General features: G+C 44.9%; 1 protein-coding gene across 1 annotated transcript in view; it reads left to right on the forward strand.

The window, feature by feature from the left end:
- LOC106587081 (ryanodine receptor 3) overlaps positions 1-24816 on the forward strand; it is a 100672-nt gene that overhangs the window by 22762 nt on the left and 53094 nt on the right. Inside the window, exons 11-32 of the mRNA XM_082972939.1 lie at positions 2774-2954; positions 5015-5150; positions 6552-6647; positions 6778-6896; positions 8458-8591; positions 8784-9025; positions 9236-9428; positions 12876-13092; positions 13331-13435; positions 16073-16176; positions 18427-18510; positions 18699-18858; positions 19214-19361; positions 19466-19671; positions 19862-20036; positions 20850-21058; positions 22681-22883; positions 22993-23062; positions 23160-23320; positions 23442-23607; positions 24307-24393; positions 24522-24748. Coding sequence (XP_082829065.1) covers positions 2774-2954; positions 5015-5150; positions 6552-6647; positions 6778-6896; positions 8458-8591; positions 8784-9025; positions 9236-9428; positions 12876-13092; positions 13331-13435; positions 16073-16176; positions 18427-18510; positions 18699-18858; positions 19214-19361; positions 19466-19671; positions 19862-20036; positions 20850-21058; positions 22681-22883; positions 22993-23062; positions 23160-23320; positions 23442-23607; positions 24307-24393; positions 24522-24748 — 3423 coding nt within the window. The remainder of the gene's footprint in view (positions 1-2773; positions 2955-5014; positions 5151-6551; positions 6648-6777; positions 6897-8457; positions 8592-8783; positions 9026-9235; positions 9429-12875; positions 13093-13330; positions 13436-16072; positions 16177-18426; positions 18511-18698; positions 18859-19213; positions 19362-19465; positions 19672-19861; positions 20037-20849; positions 21059-22680; positions 22884-22992; positions 23063-23159; positions 23321-23441; positions 23608-24306; positions 24394-24521; positions 24749-24816) is intronic.

The raw sequence follows: 24816 nt of genomic DNA on the forward strand, positions 1-24816 counted from the left end.
CACCACTATCACCGCTACACCTAATATAACTGCTACACCACTATCACTGCTACACCACTATCACCGCTACACCTAATATAACTGCTACACCACTATCACCGCTACACCTACTATAACCACTACACCTAATATAACCACTACACCACTATCACCGCCAAACCTACTATAACCACTACACCACTATCCCCGCTACACCTACTATAACCACTACACCTAATATAACCACTACACCACTATCACCGCTACACCTAATATAACTGCTACACCACTATCACCGCTACACCTAATATAACCACTACACCACTATCACCGCTACACCTACTATAACCACTACACCTAATATAACCACTACACCACTATCACCGCTACACCTAATATCACCGCTACACCACTATCACCACTACACCTAATATAACTGCTACACCACTATCACTGCTAAACCACTATCACCGCTACACCACTATCACCACTACACCACTATCACCACTACACCACTATCACCGCTACACCTAATATAACTGCTACACCACTATCACCGCTACACCACTATCACTGCTACACCTAATACAACCACAACACCACTATCACCGCTACACCTAATATAACCGCTACACCACTATCACCGCTACACCTAATATAACCACTACACCACAATCACCGCTACACCTAATATAACCACTCCACCACAATCACCGCTACACCACTATCACCACTTCACCTAATATAACCACTACACCACTATCACCGCTACACCTAATATTACCGCTACACCACTATCACCGCTACACCACTATCACCACTACACCACAATCACCGCTACACCTAATATTACCGCTACACCACTATCACCGCTACACCTAATATAACCGCTACACCACTATCACCGCTACACCACTATCACCGCTACACCACTATCACCGCTACACCTAATATCGCCACTACACCACTATCACCGCTACACCACTATCACCACTACACCACAATCACCGCTACACCTAATATAACCGCTACACCACTATCACCGCTACACCTAATATAACCACTACACCACTATCACCGCTACACTTAATATAACCACAACACCTAATATCACCGCTACACCACTATCACCGCTACACCACTATCACCGCTACACCACTATCACCGCTACACCTAATATAACCACTACACCTAATATAACTGCTACACCACTATCACCGCTACACCTAATATAACCACTACACCACTATCACCGCTACACCACTATCACCACTATCACCACTACACCTAATATAACTGCTACACCACTATCACCGCTACACCTAATATAACCACTACACCACTATCACCGCTACACCTAATATCACCGCTACACCAAATATCACCGCTACACCAAATATCACCGCTACACCACTATCACCACTACACCACTATCACCGCTACACCACTATCACCTCTACACCACTATCACCACTACACCACTATCACCGCTACACCACTATCACCACTATCACCGCTATCACCGCTACACCTAATATCACCGCTACACCTAATATCACCACTACACCTAATATCACCACTACACCTAATATCACCGCTACACCTAATATCACCGCTACACCTAATATCACCGCTACACCACTATCACCGCTACACCTAATATCACCGCTAAACCTAATATCACCGCTACACCTAATATCACCGCTACACCTAATATCACCACTACACCACTATCACCGCTACACCACTATCACCGCTACACCTAATATCACCACTAAACCTAATATCACCGCTACACCTAATATCACCGCTACACCTAATATCACCACTACACCACTATCAACACTACACCTAATATCACCGCTACACCTAATATCACCACTACACCTAATATCACCGCTACACCTAATATCACCGCTACACCTAATATCACCGCTACACCTAATATCACCGCTACACCTAATATCACCGCTACACCTAATATCACCACTACACCTAATATCACCGCTAAACCTAATATCACCGCTACACCACTATCACCGCTACACCACTATCACCGCTATCCCTAATATCACCACTACACCACTACTAAACCACACAACCAAATTATAACTAATCATTGACTGTAGTGTAATGCTGTCTGTGTAAAGCCCTGTAGATTTGAATGCGCAGCAGCAGTTGAGCTTATGGCCTGTGAGAAGGGTCCTCTATGGATAGCACGGCCCCCAGACAGCATGCTGACTGCCTCGCTCAATGACCCAGTCCCTAGCCAATCAGGACAATAAACATCTCATGCCATGAGGCCACGAAGTGGAATGGAAGAGAGTGCAATGGATAGAACAAGTATTAATGGCCTGTGACTGTGACTGTGACTGTGACTGTGACTCAAACCCAAACCCCCTCGGTGACGTCAGTCAGTCACACATGGCTGACTGGCTTTCACCACTGTCCAGACCCAGACCGCCTCTTGTGAGCTGTACCTCTCCACACACCCCTCCCACTCTGTGTGACAGAGTAGGCACTATTTTTAGCTCACACAGAAATAACATTTCAGCATGGATGAACCTCAAGGCACAAATTATGTTCACCATGGCAGTCACTCCTTGAGTCATATTCTAATACTGGAGTTCAGTGTTGTTATGAAATCTAATGGCATCATTAAGAAACCTTCTGATTATATAATGATATAGTGATATAAATGAGCTGCTCTCATAATATTCTGTTGTTTTGATGCTGAAAAATGGAGTACTTTCAAATAGTCATCTGATGAAGATAATCTCTTCTCCTGTTCCAGAGACCTAGACTGTCTTGGGGGTAAGAACCGTGCATCAGTAGCCCTGCCCATCGAGGAGGTCCTCCAGACTCTCTACGACCTCATCACCTACTTCCAGCTGCCTGACGCTGAGCTGGAGCACGAGGAGAAACAGATCATGCTGCGCTCGCTCAAGAACCGACAGAACCTCTTCAAACAGGAAGTGAGTTCATCCACACAGGAAGTGCTGCATCGCGATCCTGCATGACGGTTGGTTGGCAGCAGAGGACAATAAAAGTCCAAAGTCAGGTTATTGCAGGGACCGGGCGTAGACACAATGTTCGCAATACACACTGTTTTTAAAGGCTAAATCAATAGATTCTGTAGTATTTCAATGGCGCATTGTATTTCAGAGCATTGCTTTTTAACTGTCAGCAGTTTTGCTTTGAGTTTTTCTGTGGTGACAACCATGCAGTGGAGCCTTTTGATAAGCCTCTCGGCCCAACATTTCTCTTATCAATTATAAAATGTCAGCTTCCTTCCCTTGTGCCTGTAATGTCAAATACTCAACGCCAACTACTCTCCCTAACTCAAACAAAAGCCGCTGCTATGGATTTTATTTTCCCCCAGTGGTTCACTATGTCCTCAAGCAATCTGTTGATAACTTGAATTAATGTAAAATAGCTGTATGCTGTGTTTATGTTATGTTTACATAACTGGTATTACCATGGATCCTTCCCTTGGAATGCTGCTATAACTCATCTATATCCTAGCCTACACACTTGTCCATCATTTTATTAATATCCCCAAACTGCCCTTTCCCATCCCACTCTCCCATACATCCTGGTTATAAAGTAAATGTTTCATTATTGACAGCTGACATAAATAACTTGCAATGTCCTTTCTCACTGGGCTTGCATACCTCTTAGTATGTCTGATCAGCAGAGGTGGAACCAAGTCATTGTTTTACAAGTCACAAGTAAGTCTCAAGTCTTAGCACTCAAGTCCCAAGTCAAGACAGGCAAGTCTGAGTCAAGTCTCAAGTCAAGACCAGCAATTATCAAGTCAAGTCTCAAGTCCTAAACTTTGAGTTTCGAGTCCTAAACAAGTCATAATGTGCTCTTCACCAAGTGTAATACCATTTCATGTTTAACAAGAGTAATAGTTAGTATATTACATTCACGCAAATCATGAATGCTTTTAAAAATATCTATATATTTATTACTTTCCAGATCAACGCTATATTTCCATGGAAATACATGGGTAGCCATGAGAAAGACCCCCCCCCCCCCCCCCCCCCCCCAATAGGGATCGACTATCGAGGATCGCTATGGGGTGCAATCGGGCGATGTAGGCTTGAGGCTTGTACACAATCGCCCAACCTTAACACACACACACCCTCTCTGTGTGGTTACAGTAGGCTAATGTATGTCAATGGTTTTAGGAACAGCAGTAACATCAGGCAGGGTTTAGGCTACCAACTGCCTAGCCTGTTGTAGCTCAATCTTGGGTGCAATGTTCATGATCCCGCACCGACTGACTGTGTGGAGGCTCATTGATTTAATGTTATGTTAGCCTACATGCTACACTAGCAAAGTTATAAATTATATAGCTGTCGGCTATATTACCCACGACTTATCGTTCTTTGTGCAGCTTCAAATGTTGAACTAAGTTGGAAATTGTTGTGCCTCTGTAATTTTGTTCCAGCATGTTTTGCAAGTTGCAATCCGTTTTTGTTGATACAGCATCGTCTTTATATCCAAAAATAATAATTTTGGTATCATCTTTCCAAGGGCTCCATCTGAATTCAGCCGCCAACATTCCTCTGCATTGCCACGCACAGCTTTTTCTCAGCTGGGACAATTTAATTGGCTGCTGTCCGAATCAAACTGTAATCCATTAAATGAAGAGTTGATGCGCTACACACTTTTTTTAATAGCATCATTTTTAATATTTGGGCTTGGGGAGGGTATCAAGTCAGGTCGAGTCAAAAGGCTCAAGTCCAAGTTAAGTCACAAGCCATTGGTATTCAAGTCAAAGTTGAGTTGCAAGTCATCATATTTGTGACTCGAGTCTGACTCAAGTCATGTGACTCGAGTCCACAGTCATGTGACTCGAGTCCACACCTCTGCTGATCAGTATTATTACCATTCTAGATTAATCACCAAGGCATGAACTGGGAGTAGTGCACCATATAGGGAAAATGGCACCATTTTGGAAGCACCCTAGGAGCTGACATGTGATGATGATGTCAGAGTGATGATGGGTGTGACTGTGTTTCAGGGCATGCTGACTCTGGTGTCCTGCTGCATCGACCGTCTCAACGTGTACAACAGTGCAGCCCACTTTGGGGAGTGTGCCGGGGCAGAGGCTGGGGCTTCCTGGAAGGAAATCCTCAACCTGCTCTATGAGCTGCTGGGTGAGAGAGACAATAGAAGACTTCATTGTCCTCCAACGAGGACCGAGTCTTATACACAAGTCATCACAACAATACTGTAACAATGACATAAAGAGTCACAGTAGGCCAAGACAAACACACACACACACACACACACACACACACACACACACACACACACACACACACACACACACACACACACACACACACACACACACTGTTGATTACAACTCTATGATCTACATACACAGGTGATTGAGACTCAGTCTCACCTTTCACTACTGTTTTGGGAGAGATTACAATGGTGAAAACAACACACATGCACGCAAGCACACACACACACACACACACACACACACACACACACACACACACACACACACACACACACACACACACACACACACACACACACACACACACACACAGGGGCTGAAGTTGGGTGCTGGGAGTGGATAAGGATAGCATGCAGATTTCAGGTCTGTGAGAAGTGCTTCCAGGGTTTTTACCTGACGTGTACATCTCCCACAGCACACAGAATGTCCAACACACACTCCTAGCCAGCCTGGACTGTGCCATGCTCACCAGTTGGCTTTCTAACCCATAAGGAACCACGCCATCACTTCTCACCATTGTATTTGGTTGTTGTTTGGTCACTCTGTTATCCATGTCCTTACTTAAGCCTTAAAATTGCCAGAATCACAGACCAGTTCAACCATTCATGACAGTTGGACATTACAGCCATTCCCTCACAGTAGCAGAAGCATTTTTTGTCTCAGAAGCTTCCCAGTTCTAGTGTCTGTGTCACTGTCTAAGCCCTTCTGTTCCCCTCTGAGTGTGTCCTTCACAGCGTGTTTACATGGTGCTTTCTCCTCATGGGGAGCATTAGTGTGCAGACCACGTCCCTCATCTCATATTCCTTCCTCCATGCACCTGCTCCAGCTAAATGGATTTTGGAGCTAGGCTTCCTCTCCTCTGTTTGTCTGCGCTGGGTGACCCTGTCATTTTTGGCTTGGACGACTCTCCTGTGCCCCCGATGTCACGCCCTCCCTCTGCACTCTGCTGCTTAATTAATATGCATGAGGATTAGGAAAAGGACACTACTCTTTCCTTGGCATGGAGTGTGGTTTAAGGTGTGCGTTTTGGGTGACGTTGTTGTTGTGTAAGATGTAAGTTTTGGCAGTGTTGTTGGCTGTAGGTCAAAGACATCTTCATAACTATGTAACATGTCTCCTTGGGTTTAATTATTTGTTGTGAAAAATGTACAGTAATGTTCGGTAGTGTTTTTCTATTGTTGCTAGGTTTTCTGTACTGTAGGTCAAAGATCAGCAATTTGCATTATCCTCTTCAAACTAGCCAACTGTGTGTCATGTGTCTCCTCCCCATGACCTGTGACCTTCTTGTCCATGTGTCCTGTAGCGGCGCTGATCCGAGGCAACAGGAACAACTGCACCCAGTTCTCCAACAACCTTGACTGGCTGGTCAGCAAGCTGGAGAGACTCGAGTCCTCCTCAGGTACCATGATGACATGTTTAAAACCTGAGTGGGTTTAGTTATGCTTTACTATGTATCGTCATACCCAGAAGCATGCGTTTAAGGAACGTCCTTTCGTGTCTTGTTCCCTTGTTCTCTGTGGCCACGGCAGGCATTCTGGAGGTTCTCCACTGCATTCTAACTGAGAGCCCGGAGGCTTTAAATATCATCCAGAGAGGACACATCAAGTCCATCATCTCCCTGCTCTACAAACATGGACGCAACCACAAGGTGAGCTGAAACAGGAGGAGGAGCTATATCAAATATCACCATGATCAAGTGGATGCAGCGACATTGTTTGTTATTTTGATACCATTTGTCCATCACAACAGCTTGAGCACAGTTACTTGTAAAGCACAGTAATTCACTCATGAGCCTGCGTTTTATTAGTACACCCAGTGCTGACAGGGCTGCAGAGAGTTGATGAGTTCTTGTTGGGGCTGTGCATTTGGTTGTTATGTGTATAGAGATCAATATGTTTGCATTGAAATTAGGTCTCCAGCGGCAGGTTGCCATTTATTGTCATGAATCTTGCCCTGGAGGCAGCTCTGCAGAGTGGTCACTAACTGGCACAGCCACAAAGTAATAAAATCTGATTTTAAACCTAACCCTAACCTTAACCATACTGTTAAACCTAATGGCTAACCCTAACCTTAAATCTAACCTGTACCCCTGCACATTGACTCGGTACCAGTACCCCCTGTATATAGCCTTGTTATTGTTCTTTTATTGAGTTACTTTTTCTTATTTTTTACTTTAGTTTATTTGGTAAATATTTTCTTAACTCTTTTTTGAGTAAGCATTTCACGATAAGGTCTACACATGCTGTCTACACATGCATGTGACAAATAAAGTTTGATTTGATTTGAAATCTGCAAACTATTTTGGCGACCCAACCAAATTCACATAGAAAAGTGCATTATAGATCTGTCATTCTCGTTGAAAGCAAGTCTAAGAAGCGGTAGATTGATCTGTTATTTTATATGTCTATGCTTCAGTTTAGTTTTAGTTTTTGCGTGTTTTACTTTCGGTTTTGTACTCCAGCTTCAAACAACTGAAAATATAATATTTTTGGTTATGGAAAATATATTTCACAGCGGTTTAGATGGTACAATGATTCTCTACACTATACTTGCTTGTTTTGTCACATAAACTGAAATTGGGAAAAACTATTAGAATTTTAGCAACCAGAAAATGGCAGAGTGATTTCTGCATAGTCCAACATTAAATTAAGCACATTTCTTTTCATAGATTTTTACAATATAGCCAATTTTGATTTTGCAGCTGGCCCATCTAGTGGAAATCACTGAGTTCTGCCTCCAAGGCAATATTCATGACAATAAACGTCAACCTGCTCTCCAGTGGGCTGTCATCTCCTTTGTCATAAATCACAGTCGATGTATCATTTGGCTGTGGCCCCTTATGAAGCGGCGGATAATAAAGCACAGGTCTTGGCCTGGCGCCCTTGGCTGCTGTTCCTTGCCCATTTAATTCCTCTGCTTTGTAAAGCCAGGTTGGGCCCCCATGCATCAAAATTATATTACTGGATATGGTTTCACCCTGATTAGCATCTCTCAGTAATTATGGCTGGCTGCATTAATAGCTGCATAAAAAGGTTCTCCCTCTAATAGCAACATGAAAAAGGACTACGGATGAGTTGGTAGTCCTTAGGCCTCTCTCTCCCTGTCTCTCCCTCTCAGGGTTTGAATGGTTAGATGAGCTGCATTCTGTACTCAGTGATTAGGGAGCTGCTGTATTCACCCCCTCCTCCCTCTCTCTCCTCAACCTGCAGATTCTGGATGTGCTCTGCTCCCTCTGTGTGTGTAACGGGGTGGCTGTAAGAGCCAATCAGAATCTTATCTGCGATCACCTGCTCCCTAAAAGAGATCTGCTTCTCCAGACCCGATTGGTCAATGATGTCCAAAGGTAACAAGCCATCCAATCCCAGCCCGGTATAATTAGATTAATGCGCTACTGGTTGTAATGTAGGAGTGATAGATAGTGTTGGATATTCTTCTCTTTGCTGTGTTTGTTTGATGGGATTGTGCATAGTGCCTAAAGAAAAATCGATCACAATTATGTGATTAAGTCCTAATCCGAGTCTCTGATACTTGGCAGCATGAGGCCCAACATCTTCCTGGGACTGAGTGAGGGCTCGGCCCAGTATAAGAAGTGGTACTACGAGCTGATGATTGACCAGGTGGACCACTTCTTGACCAGCGACCCCTCTCACCTGCGTGTGGGCTGGGCCACCAACAAGGGTTACGCCCCTTACCCTGGTGGAGGGGAGGGCTGGGGGGGCAACGGGGTGGGGGACGACCTCTACTCTTACGGCTTTGACGGACTTCATCTCTGGTCAGGTGGGTATCCGCAGTAGATGTTTGCTTTCATCTTAACCTAGCTGCTCCACATTAAGTCACCTGATTCATAAATTATGAGAGTAACCCAGGGCTAAGACCAGATTGTGTCTAGACAGTGTGTGTCCTACAGTCTGCTTTGCCCAAAGAGTGTGTGTTCGTGTGCGTGTCTTGTAGGTCATATTTCAGTGCTGACACTGTGGTTTATTGCAGGTCGTATCTCCCGGGCGGTGGCTTCTATTAACCAACACATCCTGACCTCTGAGGATGTGGTGAGCTGTTGTCTGGACCTGGGAGCTCCCAGCATCTCCTTCAGGATCAATGGACAGCCCGTACAGGGCATGTTCGAGAACTTCAACATCGATGGACTCTTCTTCCCTGTTGTCAGCTTCTCTGCTGGCGTCAAGTATGTGTTTGTCTTAGACACACACCTGTGTCATTAACATGAATGAACACGTACAGTGAGGGAAACAAGTATTTGATCCCCTGCTGATTTTGTACGTTTGCCCACTGACAAAGAAATGATCAGTCTCTAATTTTAATGGTAGGTTTATTTGAACAGTGAGAGACAGAATAACAACAAAAAAATCCAGCAAAACGCATGTCAAAAATGTTAGAAATTGATTTGCATTTTAATGAGGGAAATAAGTATTTGACCCCCTCTCAATCAGAAAGATTTCTGGCTCCCAGGTGTCTTTTATACAGGTAACGAGCTGAGATTAGGAGCACACTCTTAAAGGGAGGGCTCCTAATCTCAGTTTGTTACCTGTATAAAAGACACCTGTCCACAGAAGCAATCAATCAATCAGATTCCAAACTCTCCACCATGGCCAAGACCAAAGAGTTCTCCAAGGATGTCAGGGACAAGATTGTAGACCTACACAAGGCTGGAATGGGCTACAAGACTATCGCAAAGCAGCTTGGTGAGAAGGTGACAACAGTTGGTGCGATTATTCGCAAATGGAAGAAACACAAAAGAACTGTCAATCTCCCTCAGCCTGGGGCTCCATGCAAGATCTCACCTCGTGGAGTTGCAATGATCATGAGAATGGTGAGGAATCAGCCCAGAAATACACGGGAGGATCTTGTCAATGATCTCAAGGCAGCTGGGACCATAGTCACCAAGAAAACAATTGGTAACACACTACGCCGTGAAGGACTGAAATCCTGCAGCACCCACAAGGTCCCCCTGCTCAAGAAAGCACATATACATGCCCGTCTGAAGTTTGCCAATGAACATCTGAATGATTCAGAGGACAACTGGGTGAAAGTGTTGTGGTCAGATGAGACCAAAATGGAGTTCTTGGCATCAACTCAACTCGCCGTGTTTGGAGGAGGAGGAATGCTGCCTATGACCCCAAGAACACCATCCCCACCGTCAAACATGGAGGTGGAAACATTATGCTTTGGGGGTGTTTTTCTGCTAAGGGGACAGGACAACTTCACCGCATCAAAGGGACAATGGACAGGGCCATGTACCGTCAAATCTTTGGTGAGAACCTCCTTCCCTCAGCCAGGGCATTGAAAATGGGTCATGGATGGGTATTCCAGCATGACAATGACCCAAAACACACGGCCAAGGCAACAAAGGAGTGGCTCAAGAAGAAGCACATTAAGGTCCTGGAGTGGCCTAGCCAGTCTCCAGACCTTAATCCCATAGAAAATCTGTGGAGGGAGCTGAAGGTTGGAGTTGCCAAACGTCAGCCTCGAAACCTTAATGACTTGGAGAAGATCTGCAAAGAGGAGTGGGACAAAATCCCTCCTGAGATGTGTGCAAACCTGGTGGCCAACTACAAGAAACGTCTGACCTCTGTGATTGCCAACAAAGTTTTTGCCACCAAGTACTAAGTCATGTTTTGCAGAGGGGTCAAATACTTATTTCCCTCATTAAAATGCAAATCAATTTATAACATTTTTGACATGCGTTTTTCTGGATTTTTTGTTGTTGTTATTCTGTCTCTCACTGTTCAAATAAACCTACCATTAAAATTATAGACTGATCATTTCTTTGTCAGTGGGCAAACGTACAAAATCAGCAGGGGATCAAATACTTTTTTCCCTCACTGTATACACACCTTACAGAGCACTCTCCTCAAATATCTTCCTCTCCTCCCTCTAGTCTGCATGAAAATCCATCTAATCCCTCCCTACATAATTTCCTCCAAATACTCTATTAATCCTTAAGGGCTCAGATGCAGGTAGAGGCCATCTTACCCACTTGTGTTGCCATGGCAACTTCAGATGATATGAATGACGTCTGCTAAATGACATTTCAGGCCCCAGCAAGCTTTCCAGGATTTCATGATCGACTCCGTTTTTGCAGCAAAATGGCATTTTACTATTCTGAACCTTACTTTGTGCCGAGATGTGACGCTTGACAGTTCCAGACATTTCCGTTCACATCAAATTCCACCCAGGGCTGCAAGCTACACTGTATATCAATTACCACAATCAAATTTGCGGAAGCGTTATACAAAATTAACATAACCTCATATTTATAGAAATTCTGTCAGCGTTATTCTGCATTTGTCTGTGTGTATGATGTCACGAGAGGCAGGCCACATCAGATAATGTAAATAAGGAACCCTGTGGGGCTTGAACATTTCCTGTGCTCTGAACTGCTGGCCATGCTATGCCATGGCACAACCAGTCACTGTGCAGCGACACTTGTTAATAATTGATTGGTGCACTGCACTCAGAATGGACTTGGAGTGAATGCGTCATCATCACTACTACTTCAGCTGCTATTTCAGACAGGGCCCAGGAGGGCTGCTGAGTAGTGGGCTGAAATGCTACATCATTCTCACTGTGGGGTAAGTCATAGTCACTCTCTGTTCTACTGGGCTCAGCTGGGGCGCGGTTAGAGATGGGCTGGGGCTCAGTTAGAGATGGGCTGGGGCGCGGTTAGAGATGGGCTGGGGCTCAGTTAGAGATGGGCTGGGGCGCGGTTAGAGATGGGCTGGGGCTTGGTTAGAGCTGGGCTGAAGCTGGAGCTTGGTTACAGCTGGGCTGGGGCTCGGTTGGAGCTGGGCTGGGGCTCAGTTGGAGCTGGGCTAGGGCTCAGTTGGAGCTGGGCTGGGGCTTGGTTGGTGCTGGGGCTCGGTTGGAGCTGGGGTTCGGTTGGAGCTAGGCTGGGGTTCGTTTGGAGCTGGGCTGGGGTTCGTTTGGAGCTGGGCTGGGGTTCGTTTGGAGCTGGGCTGGGGTTCGTTTGGAGCTGGGCTGGGGTTCGTTTGGAGCTGGGCTGGGGTTCGTTTGGAGCTGGGCTGGGGCTCGGTTGGAGCTGGGCTGGGGCTTGGTTAGAGCTGGGCTGAAGCTGGAGCTTGGTTACAGCTGGGCTGGGGCTCGGTTGGAGCTGGGGTTCGTTTGGAGCTGGGTCTCGGTTGGAGCTGGGCTGGTGCTCAGTTGGAGCTGGGCTGTGGCTTGGTTGGTGCTGGGGCTCGGTTGGAGCTGGGGTTCGGTTGGAGCTAGGCTGGGGTTCGTTTGGAGCTGGGCTGGGGTTTGTTTGGAGCTGGGCTGGGGTTCGTTTGGAGCTGGGCTGGGGTTTGTTTGGAGCTGGGCTGGGGCTCGGTTGGAGCTGGGCTGGGGCTCGGTTGGAGCTGGGCTGGGGTTCGTTTGGAGCTGGGCTGGGGCTCGGTTGGAGCTGGGCTGGGGCTCGGTTGGAGCTTGGATGGGGCTTGGTTGGACCTTGGCTGGGGCTCGGTTGGAGCTGGGCTGGGCCTCAGTGGCTCTATGATCTGCTCTAATCCTCTCCTCTTACCCCTGCACCAAAATCAACCCATCAACCCCCTTCATCACTTTCAAGCTCATGCACATACTGAACACACCAATTGACTAAGTCCCCCTCTCTCTCTAGGGTGCGTTTCCTGTTGGGCGGTCGTCATGGCGACTTCAAGTTCCTGCCTCCGTCAGGCTACGCTCCGTGTTACGAGGCCCTGCTGCCTAAGGAGAAGATGAAGGTGGAGCCAGTGAAGGAGTACAAGAGGGACATGGAGGGGGTCCGAGACCTGCTGGGGACCACACAGTTCATGTCCCAGGCCTCCTTCATACCCACCCCTGTGGAGACCAGCCAGGTAACAGGGGTATGGCATTCAGCTCAGAACGCCTCATATTAACTGCAACATGGCTCATCTGAAACACAGTTACAGTGATTATACTGCATGTTTTTAAGGTTGTTGTACAATCATACCTACAGAGGAAGGGTTTCCATTTATCCACAAATGTATGATTGATGACATAAGCCTGCTGTACTGTCTGCAAACAGATGCTGTTTATCTACGACACAGATTCTTTGTGTTCTCTGTCTCTCAGATCGTCATGCCGCCATACCTGGAGAAGGTCCGGGACAGACTGGCTGAGAATATCCACGAGCTGTGGGGCATGAACAAGATAGAACTGGGCTGGTCTTATGGGAAGGTAGGAGACCTCTTTGACACTGATGGAGAGAATAGAGTCACAGAGCACTAGCAAACCCTTTTGGACAGTCCATGTCATTGGCATACATAGGAAAGACATGATACACTAAATGGGTTATCACTCAGCTGATCATTTCAGCCAATATAAACATGAATAAAATGGTATTATGAAATACAGTACACATCAGCTTGCACATGTTTTTTTGTGTTAAACAATTATCAATATACTGTAATTGATTTATGTGAAATGCATTAACCCTAAACTAATCGTACAAGTTCTACCATCATTAAAGCAACAAAACAAGCCTGTACACCATTTTGCTTTCTCTTTTATAATTTGCTGTACAAACCAAACAGAGGGTAAGTGACGAATACTCCTGTCTTTCTCCCATTGTGCTCCTCATACCATTCATTCTATTCATTATAGTTTGTTTGTAGGCGACAGAATCATATTTTTTGTGTTCTTAAAGGGATAGTTCGGGATTTTGGCAACGAAGCCCTTTATTTATTTCCCTAGAGTCAGATGAACTCATGGATATCATTTTTATGTCTCTGCATCCAATAAGAAGGAAGTTAGAGGTAATTTCACGAGCCAATGCTAACTGGCTTAGCACAAAGAAGACTGGAAGTATTCAGGTACAGCACAGCTAGCACTTCCAGTCTTCGTGTTAAACTACTCTTGGGAGGTAGATAAAGGGCCTCATTGCCAAAATCCCAAACTATCCCTTTATTGAGTTACAATGCAATTGTTTTAGCCAAGGGCACAGCAGGAGATTTTTGGCCATTTCAATGGACACTACTGATGGAATAGAACTTATAGAATATAACTTTATTTCTCTCTTGATAGTTTAATTCCAGATTATTAAACTGGACGCTAATTCATCAAGTCCTATTGATATAACAATTGGGTGAGTGTTTCTTGGTTTCATGTTAGTAGATGATTGCCAAAGTGACCTGAGGTGAGTTCAGTTCGCTTGAACATTTGCAACGTTGTGGGATGGTTTGTACTGAGCGACATGTTTCTCCAAAACGTTCTTGTACGTTCTTGAGCAGACTTTGAGGTACGTTTGCTCCTGTTTGGTGGGAGTGGAGAAGTGTGGCTTGTTGCAGTGAGTGACGTATTTAAAGGGCAGTCGCAATGCTGACAGCTTTCCCCATTCCACAATCCAACCCCTCCATGTTTTTCAACTGGTCGTTCAGAACAGCACCGTTTCCGCTTAATTGAACGTTCCAGACGTAAAAACGTTCTGAATGTAATCCAGAACGTAAAAACGTTTTAGATAGTAAATTCGTTCTGAACGTTCCAGAACGTAAAAACTTTCTGAACACAGCCCTGTTGTGCCCTACTGCCCTTAAAGGTGCAGACAATCAATACCAGAAACAATATGCAACACAGCTCTTATGTCTATATTACAAATGTGATGGAGTTGTGTAGAGTAGACCTCCCTGTTCTCTCAGTCTTACTGAATGATTCTCTCAGTCCTCCAGTCCCTTCATCCATCCTATCCCCATTTGTAAACTCCACTGTGACGGTGGGATTTCTCCACCCACAGAACAGCCAGCCATTCCTTCAGTTCCAACATGTTAATAAAGCCTTTTATTTGGGGTGAGGACATCTATTACTCTGGGGTCAAGTTCTCTTTCATTCATTAAAACAGAATTCTGCACCCCAGACATACCAGGTCGGCTTTAATATGTGATTTTAACAAGACCTTGTTAGCTCGGGCCAGGTGACATTGTCCTGGCCGGCTATAGAGCTAGCTTCACCAGGGAGACCTCAGTGTGCTGAAGCCAGGCTGAACCGAACACACACAGTACCTGGACAGCACTGGTATTGTATTCCACTCTCCATAGAGCACAGCTCCAGTGCTTAATAAAGAGGTGAGCGTTGTAGTTGCTGGGGTTTCTATGGGGTAGGGCTACCTGACACACTTCCTAATCTGAGTCCAGAATTTGGTATAACATAGTTATAATAGTTGTATCAGCATGGGCCATTGAAAGTATAAAAAGGGTCTCAAACAAGACGTGTGACTCATATTGAGGCTATTAAGAATGGCATGTACCTCTTTGTCCTCTAGCACAGCCCTCGTTGAATGGACTGTAATAGGCTGCAGGAAACTGTTCGATAAAAGCATTCATGCAGGAGAGTTCTTGTACTATTCACAAAAGAGCTGCCTGGTGTTCATTTAGCACACAAATAGCCATGTACGTGTACATGTTTTCTTGGTCAACATGGATGTAATACTGTTTGGGCTGCAGAGAGCAGCCAAACGGATTATTTGGCGTAAAACACAGCAGTCAAGAATAGAATTACATATCTCACTTGGTAATGCAGACTCACACCTCTAAATCTTCCAAGAAAACATGCTCCTCCAACTACATTCATAACATGTCCACTAGACTAGATCATGTTGTCACTCCCAGTACACCAGTGGCTCTCTGTAATTAAGGAGACAACATACCTTCTCCTCTGTTGATTCACAATTACCTTCATTGTGAGTCAAATTATACTTATAGTTGTCTATTGTGTTTTTTAATAAGGTTTTTTCTTTTGGAATATTTCTGCCCCTCTTCTTCAATACATATACAGTAACTGAAATATTCATACGTCAACAATTATTTTCGATGTGTTTCTCAGATAAGGGACGATAACAAGCGGCAGCACCCCTGCCTCGTGGATTTTTCCAAACTGCCTGAAACAGAGAAGAATTACAACCTGCAGATGTCAACTGAAACCTTGAAGTATGTCCTGCATTATAAGTAACACTATATTAGACCCACTGAGAAAAGGAGGAAGACAAGGAGAGAGATATGACAGAAGGTGTGGGTGAACCAGGGGCTCAGACAGGAAGTAAACTAAAGCCTCTCTCCTGCTGGGCTCTCAGCACCTGAAACACCCCAGTGTTCCTGACATCACCCACCAATCACTGTAGGACATCTGCTATTGATCCACTGACAGCCCACACTGACAGCCCACACTGACAGCCCACACTGACAGCCCACACTGACGCTAAGAAACAAAAGTTTCAAGAGACAGAGAAGTGTGTGTGAGTGATGCGTGTGTGTGATTAGAGAGGGCGGTAAAGACTGGTTTGATTAACGTTCATCTACAGTGACATTGACACAACAGAGACAGACAGCGTGGGCCCCGAAAGAGCAGCCCCGCCATTCTGAAATCACACCACATCTCTCCTTTGTCCTCTTACTATGACAAAGCAATGAGATCCTGCTGATAGTAGTACCTAGTGAATAACTCTTCCTTAATACGTCTTTAAGGGGATATCTATGGTTTCATAATGGACAAGGACATGCGTGATTGAACAAATCATTATTCTCTTCACGTTGGTTCTATTGCCAGTCTGTGTGATGTAGAAATAGGGCAGAAACCCACCAGACCTAGTATCATAACATTATTCCTGCTGATTATAGTATTTAGTAGAGTGTGCAGGCAATGTGAGTGTCTTAAACTGTCACATATTAAAACCTGTTGGGGCTACAGGTTAGCAATGAACCCCGAGTCGGGATTGCTAACAAGGCTGGAAATTCAAAACATCAAAAATCGAATAATTTCAATTTCTCAAACAATCAACTATATTACACAATTTAACAGATAAACATCTCCTTAATCTAACCACATTGTTCGATTTTCAAAGAGGCTTTACGGCAAAAGCATAAAGTTAGATTATGTTAGGACAGTACATAGCCACAAAAGTACAAACATCCATTTTCAATTCAAGGTCAGGCGTCACCAAAAGCAGAAACCAGCTAGAATTATGCACTAACCTTTGTCAATCTCCATCAGATGACACTCCTAGGACATTATGTTATACAATACATGCATTTTTTGTTCCATCAAGTTCATATTTATATCCAAAAACAGCATTTTACAGTAGCGTGAAATTCAGATTTTTTTCTTCTCTGAAATGCTTCCGGTGAACATAACAAAATTACTATTCGAAAACATTGGTCAATTATAATATTGTTATTCAAAGAATAATATATTATCATCTCGTAATTGCTACCGAATGGCCAGATCTCAAAATAACTTTACTGGGAAATCACATTTTGCAATAAACGGGGTGCTATGCTAAGAACAATAAGCTATGCTATACAGTTAGCATCATCTAATATCGATAATAACATTGTAAATATCCCCTTACCTTTGATTATCTCCATCAGAAGGCACTGCCAGGAATCCCAGGTCCGGAACAAATGTGGTTTCTTTTGACAAAGTTCATAATTTATGTCCAAATAACACCAAGTAGTTAGCGTTCATTATGCTCCCACAAAACGTGGTGGGGGGGGGTGTAAAATCACGCCGAAAAGCTAAAAAAACCTAGTAAATAATCTATTTACGTTCGTTCAAACATGTCAAATGTTGTTTAGCATTAATCTTTTGGTCCATTTTTAACGTTAAACATCAGTAATATTTTCACACAACCTATCCTATGTCTAGATAAACAATAATGACAAACTCACGCTTCTCAGATTTATGCGCAGGCGCAAAGAAATGAAGTGACGACATGTCAACTTCCTTGCATTCTAATTTGCTCTCTGTTTATCATAGACACTTCAAACAACTTTATAAAGATCGTTGACATCTAGTGGAAGCCGTAGGTGTTGCGAAATGAATCCTTTCTCACTATGGTATCTATAAAACAATGAGGCTAAATAGTACAGTCACAAAATTCACATTTTTTTTGGATCTATTTTTCACAGGTTTTTGCCTGCAATATGAGTTTTGTTATACTTACAGACACCATTCAAACTGTTTTAGAAAATTCAGAGTGTTTTCTATCAGAATGTGTTAATACTATGCATATCCTAGCTTCTGAGTTGGTGTAGGAGGCAGTTAAAAATGGGCACATATTTTTTTCAAAATTTCTCAATACTGCCCCCGAGCCCCAACAGGTTTTAATTAAGAGAGCTGATCCTGTGTAGACAGATCTAATCCCCAGGTTGGGGAGTGTTAATATATGTGTCTCTTCACAGGACCCTGCTGGCATTAGGCTGCCATGTTGTCCAGGTCAACGCCAACGCTGAAGAGGACCTGAAGAAGATCAAACTCCCCAAAAAGTAAGTGTACTGTAGAGTAACATGATGGAATGGACAGAGAATGGACAACATCAATAACCCAATACATTATATACCAACTTCTAGATATGTAGACGTGTTTTGTATAGGATAGTAGAAATATGAAACATCTAGACATATGTGTGTTTTGTCCAGTGTTTAATGTTGATTATGTCCTGTTTTGATTGAAGCTACATGATGTCGAATGGTTACAAGCCCACACCGCTGGAGCTGTCTGACGTGAAAGTGACCCCAGGTCAGGAGCTCCTGGTGGAGAAACTGGCGGAGAACGCCCACAACGTGTGGGCCAAGGACAGGATCAAACAGGGTTGGACCTACGGCATTCAGCAGGTAAAGCACACAGTCATCTGTGTTAAGTCTTTGTGAAAGGACTGCAGGTTCAAACTATCCCAGCTCATGCAGGAGCACACAAAGGTTTTATAACAATGGACAAAACAATGACCCTCTCTCTATGTAAGCCACAAAAAATGCTAAATGGGACACCAACTCCACCACCTCCTGCAGAGTGACGAAGGACTCTGAAAGGATTCACAGAGTATAGAGTCATAGTAATAACATCAAACACTCAATGACCCTTAGGGATTGGCAGTGCAGTCGTAACAAGCATTGGCCTAGAGCGGATCCCTGGAGTGGTGTGTGTGTGTGTTTGTGTGAATCTAACTGTGCCTGTCTTTTCTCAATACAGGATGTGAAGAGCAAGCGGAACCCTCGCCTGGTGCCATATTCTTTATTAGACGAGCGCACTAAGAAGTCCAACAGGGACAGCCTCCGAGAGGCCATCCGGACTCTGATTGGATACGGCTACAACATCGAACCTCCCGACCAGGATGGCGGTAAGTTATCATTACCACACAAACCAATGCTAACATCCATGGTTAGGATGTATAGAACAGTAGCAGACTTCCTGTGTTGATACTGTGGCTGTCCTCCCACCCAGCAGGCCACGTGGTGGAGAGACTTAGCATCGACAAAATACGCTTCTTCCGCGTGGAAAGGACGTATGCGGTCCTGACAGGGAAGTGGTACTTTGAGTTTGAGGCGGTGACGGGAGGAGACATGCGTGTGGGCTGGGCCAGACCTGGATGTAAGCCTGATGTAGAGCTGGGTACTGATGAGCTGGCCTTCGTCTTCGATGGATACAAGGTGAACCCTCCCTTCTTCTTCCTACATCATTGAACATCATATACTCATAGAGTGAACGTGTAACTTTCTGTTAATGTTAGCTGATGATAGCATACACTGGAGAATAGATTTTTTGTTGGTCCTATAATTTAAGATTGAGTAAGATTGCAAAGGTTAGGCTGACTGCGTGTGTGCGTGTTTTTATCTTCAGGGTCACCGTCTGAACATGGGCAGCCGTTTCTTTGGGCGTTGTTGGCAGGCGGGGGATGTGGTGGGCTGCATGATCAACATGGAGGACAAGTCTATGATTTTCACCCTCAATGGAGAGATCCTCATCACTAACAAGGGCTCCGAGCTCTGCTTCGCCGACTTCGAGACGGAGGACGGTAAGTGTGTGAGACTGAAGATGGTGAGAATGTAAAACAGCCAGCAGTGTGTGAGACTGAAGATGGTGAGTACTGTATGTAAATCAGCCAGCAGTGTGTGAGACTGAAGATGGCGAGTACTGTATGTAAAACAGCCAGCAGTGTGTGAGACTGAAGATGGTGAGTACTGTATGTAAAACAGCCAGCAGTGTGTGAGACTGAAGATGGTGAGTACTGTATGTAAAACAGCCAGCAGTGTGTGAGACTGAAGATGGTGAGTACTGTATGTAAAACAGCCAGCAGTGTGTGAGACTGAAGATGGTGAGTATATAAAACATCCAGCAGTGTGTGTGACTGATGATGGTGTGTATGTAAAACAGCCAGCAGTGTGTGTGTGAGACAGAGGATTAAGAGTGTGTGTCACGGACCTCTCTAAGCTCTGCTCCCTCTCTTATGTCTCAGTGCCGCCAGATCACTGACAGACATGCTGACAAGTTAACCTAACACCACCATGCTGAGAAAATGAGTGCAAAATCAGTGCCTCCCCATTATGAAATTAACTTTATATAATGTGACACTTCTAAATTGGCTTGGATAGATTTGACCCTCCCCCCGATGTGTGTGTGACAGGTGCTCTCTCGCCCTCTCTCTCTCTCCCCTAACTCTCTCTCTCTTTCCTCTGTCTCCCTCTCTCTCTCCCCTCTCTCTTAGCCCTCTCTCTCTCCCCTCTCCCCCCTCTCTCTCTCCCCCTTCTCGCTCTCTCTCTCGCGCTCTCTCTCCCTCTCCCCCTATCTCTCCTTCTCTCCCTCCTCTCTCTCTGTCTCTGTCTCCCAGGTTTTATCCCAGTATGTAGTCTGGGCCTGTCCCAGGTGGGTCGTATGAACCTGGGGAAGGATGCCAGTACCTTTAAGTATTACACCATGTGTGGCCTGCAGGAGGGTTTTGAACCCTTTGCTGTCAACATGAACCGTGAGGTCACCATGTGGTTCAGTAAACGCCTCCCCACCTTTTTCAATGTGCCAAAGAACAACAACCACATAATGGTAAGACAGACAATAATATCTTTTAGAAAATCAAAATCAATCACAAAATCAATATTGTAATATACAGTTGAATTCGGAAGTTTATATACACCTTAGCCAAATACGTTTAAACTCAGTTTTTCACAATTCCTGACATTTAATCCTAGTAAAAATTCCCTGTCTTAGGTCAGTTAGGATCACCACTTTATTTTAAGAATGTAAGAACTATTATAACTATTTTGGGTGAATTTTGGCGCATTCCTCGTGACAGAGCTGGTGTAACTGAGTCAGGTTTGTAGGCCTCCTTGCTCGCACAAATTTTTTCAGTTCTGCCCACAAATTTTCTATCGGATTGAGGACAGGGCTTTGTGATGGCCACTCCAATACCTTGACTTTGTTGTCCTTAAGCTATTTTGCCACAAATTTGGAAGTATGCTTGGGGTCACTGTCCATTTGGAAGACCCATTTGCGACCAAGCTTTAAGCTCCTGACTGATGTCTTGAGATGTTGCTTCAATATATCCACATAATTTTCCTGCCTCATGATGCCATCTATTTTGTGAAGTGCACCAGTCCTTCCTGCAGCAAAGCACCCCCACAACATGATGCTGCCACCCCCGTGCTTCATGGTTGGGATGGTGTTCTTTGGCTTGCAAGCCGCCCCCTTTTTCCCTCCAAACATAACGATGGTCATTATGGCCAAACAGTTCTATTTTTGTTTCATCAGACCAGAGGACATTTCTCCAAAAAGTACGATCTTTGACCCCATGTGCAGTTGCAAACCTTAGTCTGGCTTTTTTATGGCGGTTTTGAAGCAGTGGCTTCTTGCTTGCTGAGCGGCCTTTCAGGTTATGTCGATATAGGACTCGTTTTACTGTGGATATAGATACTTTTGTACCTGTTTCCCCCAGCATCTTCACAAGGTCGTTTGCTGTTGTTCTGGGACTGATTTGCACTTTTCGCACCAAAGTACGTTCATCTCTAGGAGACAGAACATGGTCTGCGTGGTCCAATGGTGTTTATACTTGTGTACTATTGTTTGTACAGATGAACATGGTACCTTTAGGCGTTTGGAAATTGCTCCCACGGATGAACGAGACTTGTGGAGGTCTACAATTTTTTCTCTGAGGTATTAGCTGATTTCTTTAGATTTTCTCATGATGTCAAGCAAAGAGGCACTGAGTTTGAAGGTAGGCCTTGAAATACATCCACAGGTACACCTTCAATTGACTCAAATGATGTCAATTAGCTTATCAGAAGCTTCTAAAGCCATGACATCACTTTCTGGAATTTTCCAAGCTGTTTAAAGGCACAGTCAACTTAGTGTATGTAAACTTCTGACCCCTGGAATTGTGATACAGTGAATTATAAGTGTAATAATCTGTCTGTAAACAATTGTTGGAATAATTACTTGTGTCATGCACAAAGTAGATGTCCTAACCGACTTGCCAAAACTATAGTTAATTAACAAGAAATTTGTGGAGTTGTTGAAAAACGAGTTTTAATGACTCCAACCTAAGTGTATGTAAACTTCCGACTTCAACTGTATATGTAGAAGTCCACAGAAGGTGAAGATAATTGGCTATTTCGCTATATTGTTTAGAATGAATAAATTAACTGGCAAAAAAATGTTATCTATGCCAGGTGACCAGAATAGATGGCACCATCGACAGCCCTCCCTGTCTGAAGGTGAGTCACAGGACTTTTGGGACCCAGAACAGTAATGGTGACATGGTATACTGTCGTCTGAGCATGCCCGTGGAGTTCCACTCCTTCTTCAAGACCAGCCCTGTCATGGACATGAACGGAGTGCACGAAGAGCACGAGTCCCTCAAACTCAAACACAGGTCAGACCTCTGAGCACATTCACTGTTGTACAACACAAACACAAGCTCTAAAAGCACTTTATCTTCTCACATTTTAATTGTTTCTTCAACGGTCGTGTTTTCTTTGTAGACATCCACTGAAGTCCATGAGACACAGTCATGATGGAATAAGAGGAACAGATTACAGCAACATCACCACGGTATGAAGTGGATCATAAACAGCTATAGGTATAAAGTCACCATTATAGACTTCAGGTGTTGTAGATCAAGCTAACCTACCACCATGTTGTCTTGCAGTACTACTACTCTGTCAGGGTATTCGCTGGTCAGGATCCATCCTGCGTGTGGGTGGGCTGGGTCACCCCTGACTACCATTACTATAGCAACCACTTCAACCTCAGTAAGAACCGGACGGTGACGGTTACCCTTGGAGACGAGCGTGGGCGGGTCCATGAGAGGTAAGTATGTTGTTAAGGAAACCCTCATCCTCATGTCGGTATCAACAGTAAGGATCAGTGCTATTCAAGTACCCATCTCCCTCTTCTTTTCTTCCCCTCTTCCTCCCTCACCATTCCCCAGTGTGAGGAGGAGTAACTGCTACATGGTGTGGGGAGGGGATGCCACCAGCTCAGGCCACTCGTCCAGTCGCAGTAACGTGGACCTGGAGATAGGCTGCCTCATTGACCTGGCCACTGGTCTGGTGACCTTCACTGTCAACGGCAAGGAGCTGGCCACCTCCTACCAGGTACTGCATTGCCAACCACACAGAGTGTCTCTGTACAGTCTCTCTCCTATCACACTTTATCGCTTCAGACTCCTTTCTGCTGCTATCAGCCCTACAGTATCTGTCCCATCATGCAGTCTGCCTCTTATCAGACCTACATCATCTCTAGAAACATATCATTCTGTCCAGATCTCTTCATTACTCATTGTAATAGTCACTCAGTCCTCCTGCCTCGGGCTCAGAAGTAGGGTAGGTGCTGTCTGTCCTGCCTGCCAGCTCTTAACCCAGCGTCAGGCTGTCTCTGTATGTACTCTCAAAACAGAGAAAAAAATCTCCCCTTTAAAGAGCATGATCTTATTCATTTCTCCCGTCGCAAAAACACGGTGAGCTTTTAAACTGTTCTGAGTCATCCTGCCAGCCTCTTCCCTAGTCTCTTTCAGCAATGCCTGACCTGACCTGACACCAACACACATAGGCACACACACACACACATAGGCACACACACACACACACACACACACACACACACACACACACACACACACACACACACACACACACACACACACACACACACACACACACACACACACACACACACCGAGTCAGATAGCTACATCATGCACTTTCACTGCTTTCACTTCCAAGCTGCTCTCTAAGTCACTGCGCCTTTTCTGTCTGCAAACGTCTCACGTCAATGCTGTGCTGTTTCTTCTCCAGGTGGAACCCAACACAAAGCTGTTTCCTGCTGTATTTGTGCGACCTACCAGCCCCAATCTCTTCCAGTTTGAACTGGCCAAGATAAAGGTAGAGTAACTCGATTCCAATCGCTACTTTCCTGACCTAAAGTGTGTTGAATCTTTCCCCGGTTCTACTGGTATACAATCAACTGTGCGGACCACAACGTCGCTCTGTGTGACCTCTGACCTCTACAGAACACCATGCCTCTGTCGGCGGCCATCTTTAAGAGTGAGCATAAAAACCCAGTGCCTCAGTGCCCTCCGAGGCTGGACGTCCAGACCATCAACTCAGTGCTGTGGAGCCGCATGCCCAACACCTTCCTAAAGGTGGAGACGGCCAGGGTCAGTGAGAGACACGGCTGGGTGGTGCAGTGTCTGGAGCCCCTGCAGATGCTGGCTGTGCACATACCTGAGGAGAACAGGTAGACATTTACATGTGCTTATACATACTGTACACACATACACAGAGGCAGCACACACACCCTGGTTG

This window comes from Salmo salar, chromosome 01 (assembly GCF_965601325.2).
Source record: "Salmo salar chromosome 01, fSalSal1, whole genome shotgun sequence".
NCBI lineage: Eukaryota > Metazoa > Chordata > Actinopteri > Salmoniformes > Salmonidae > Salmo > Salmo salar.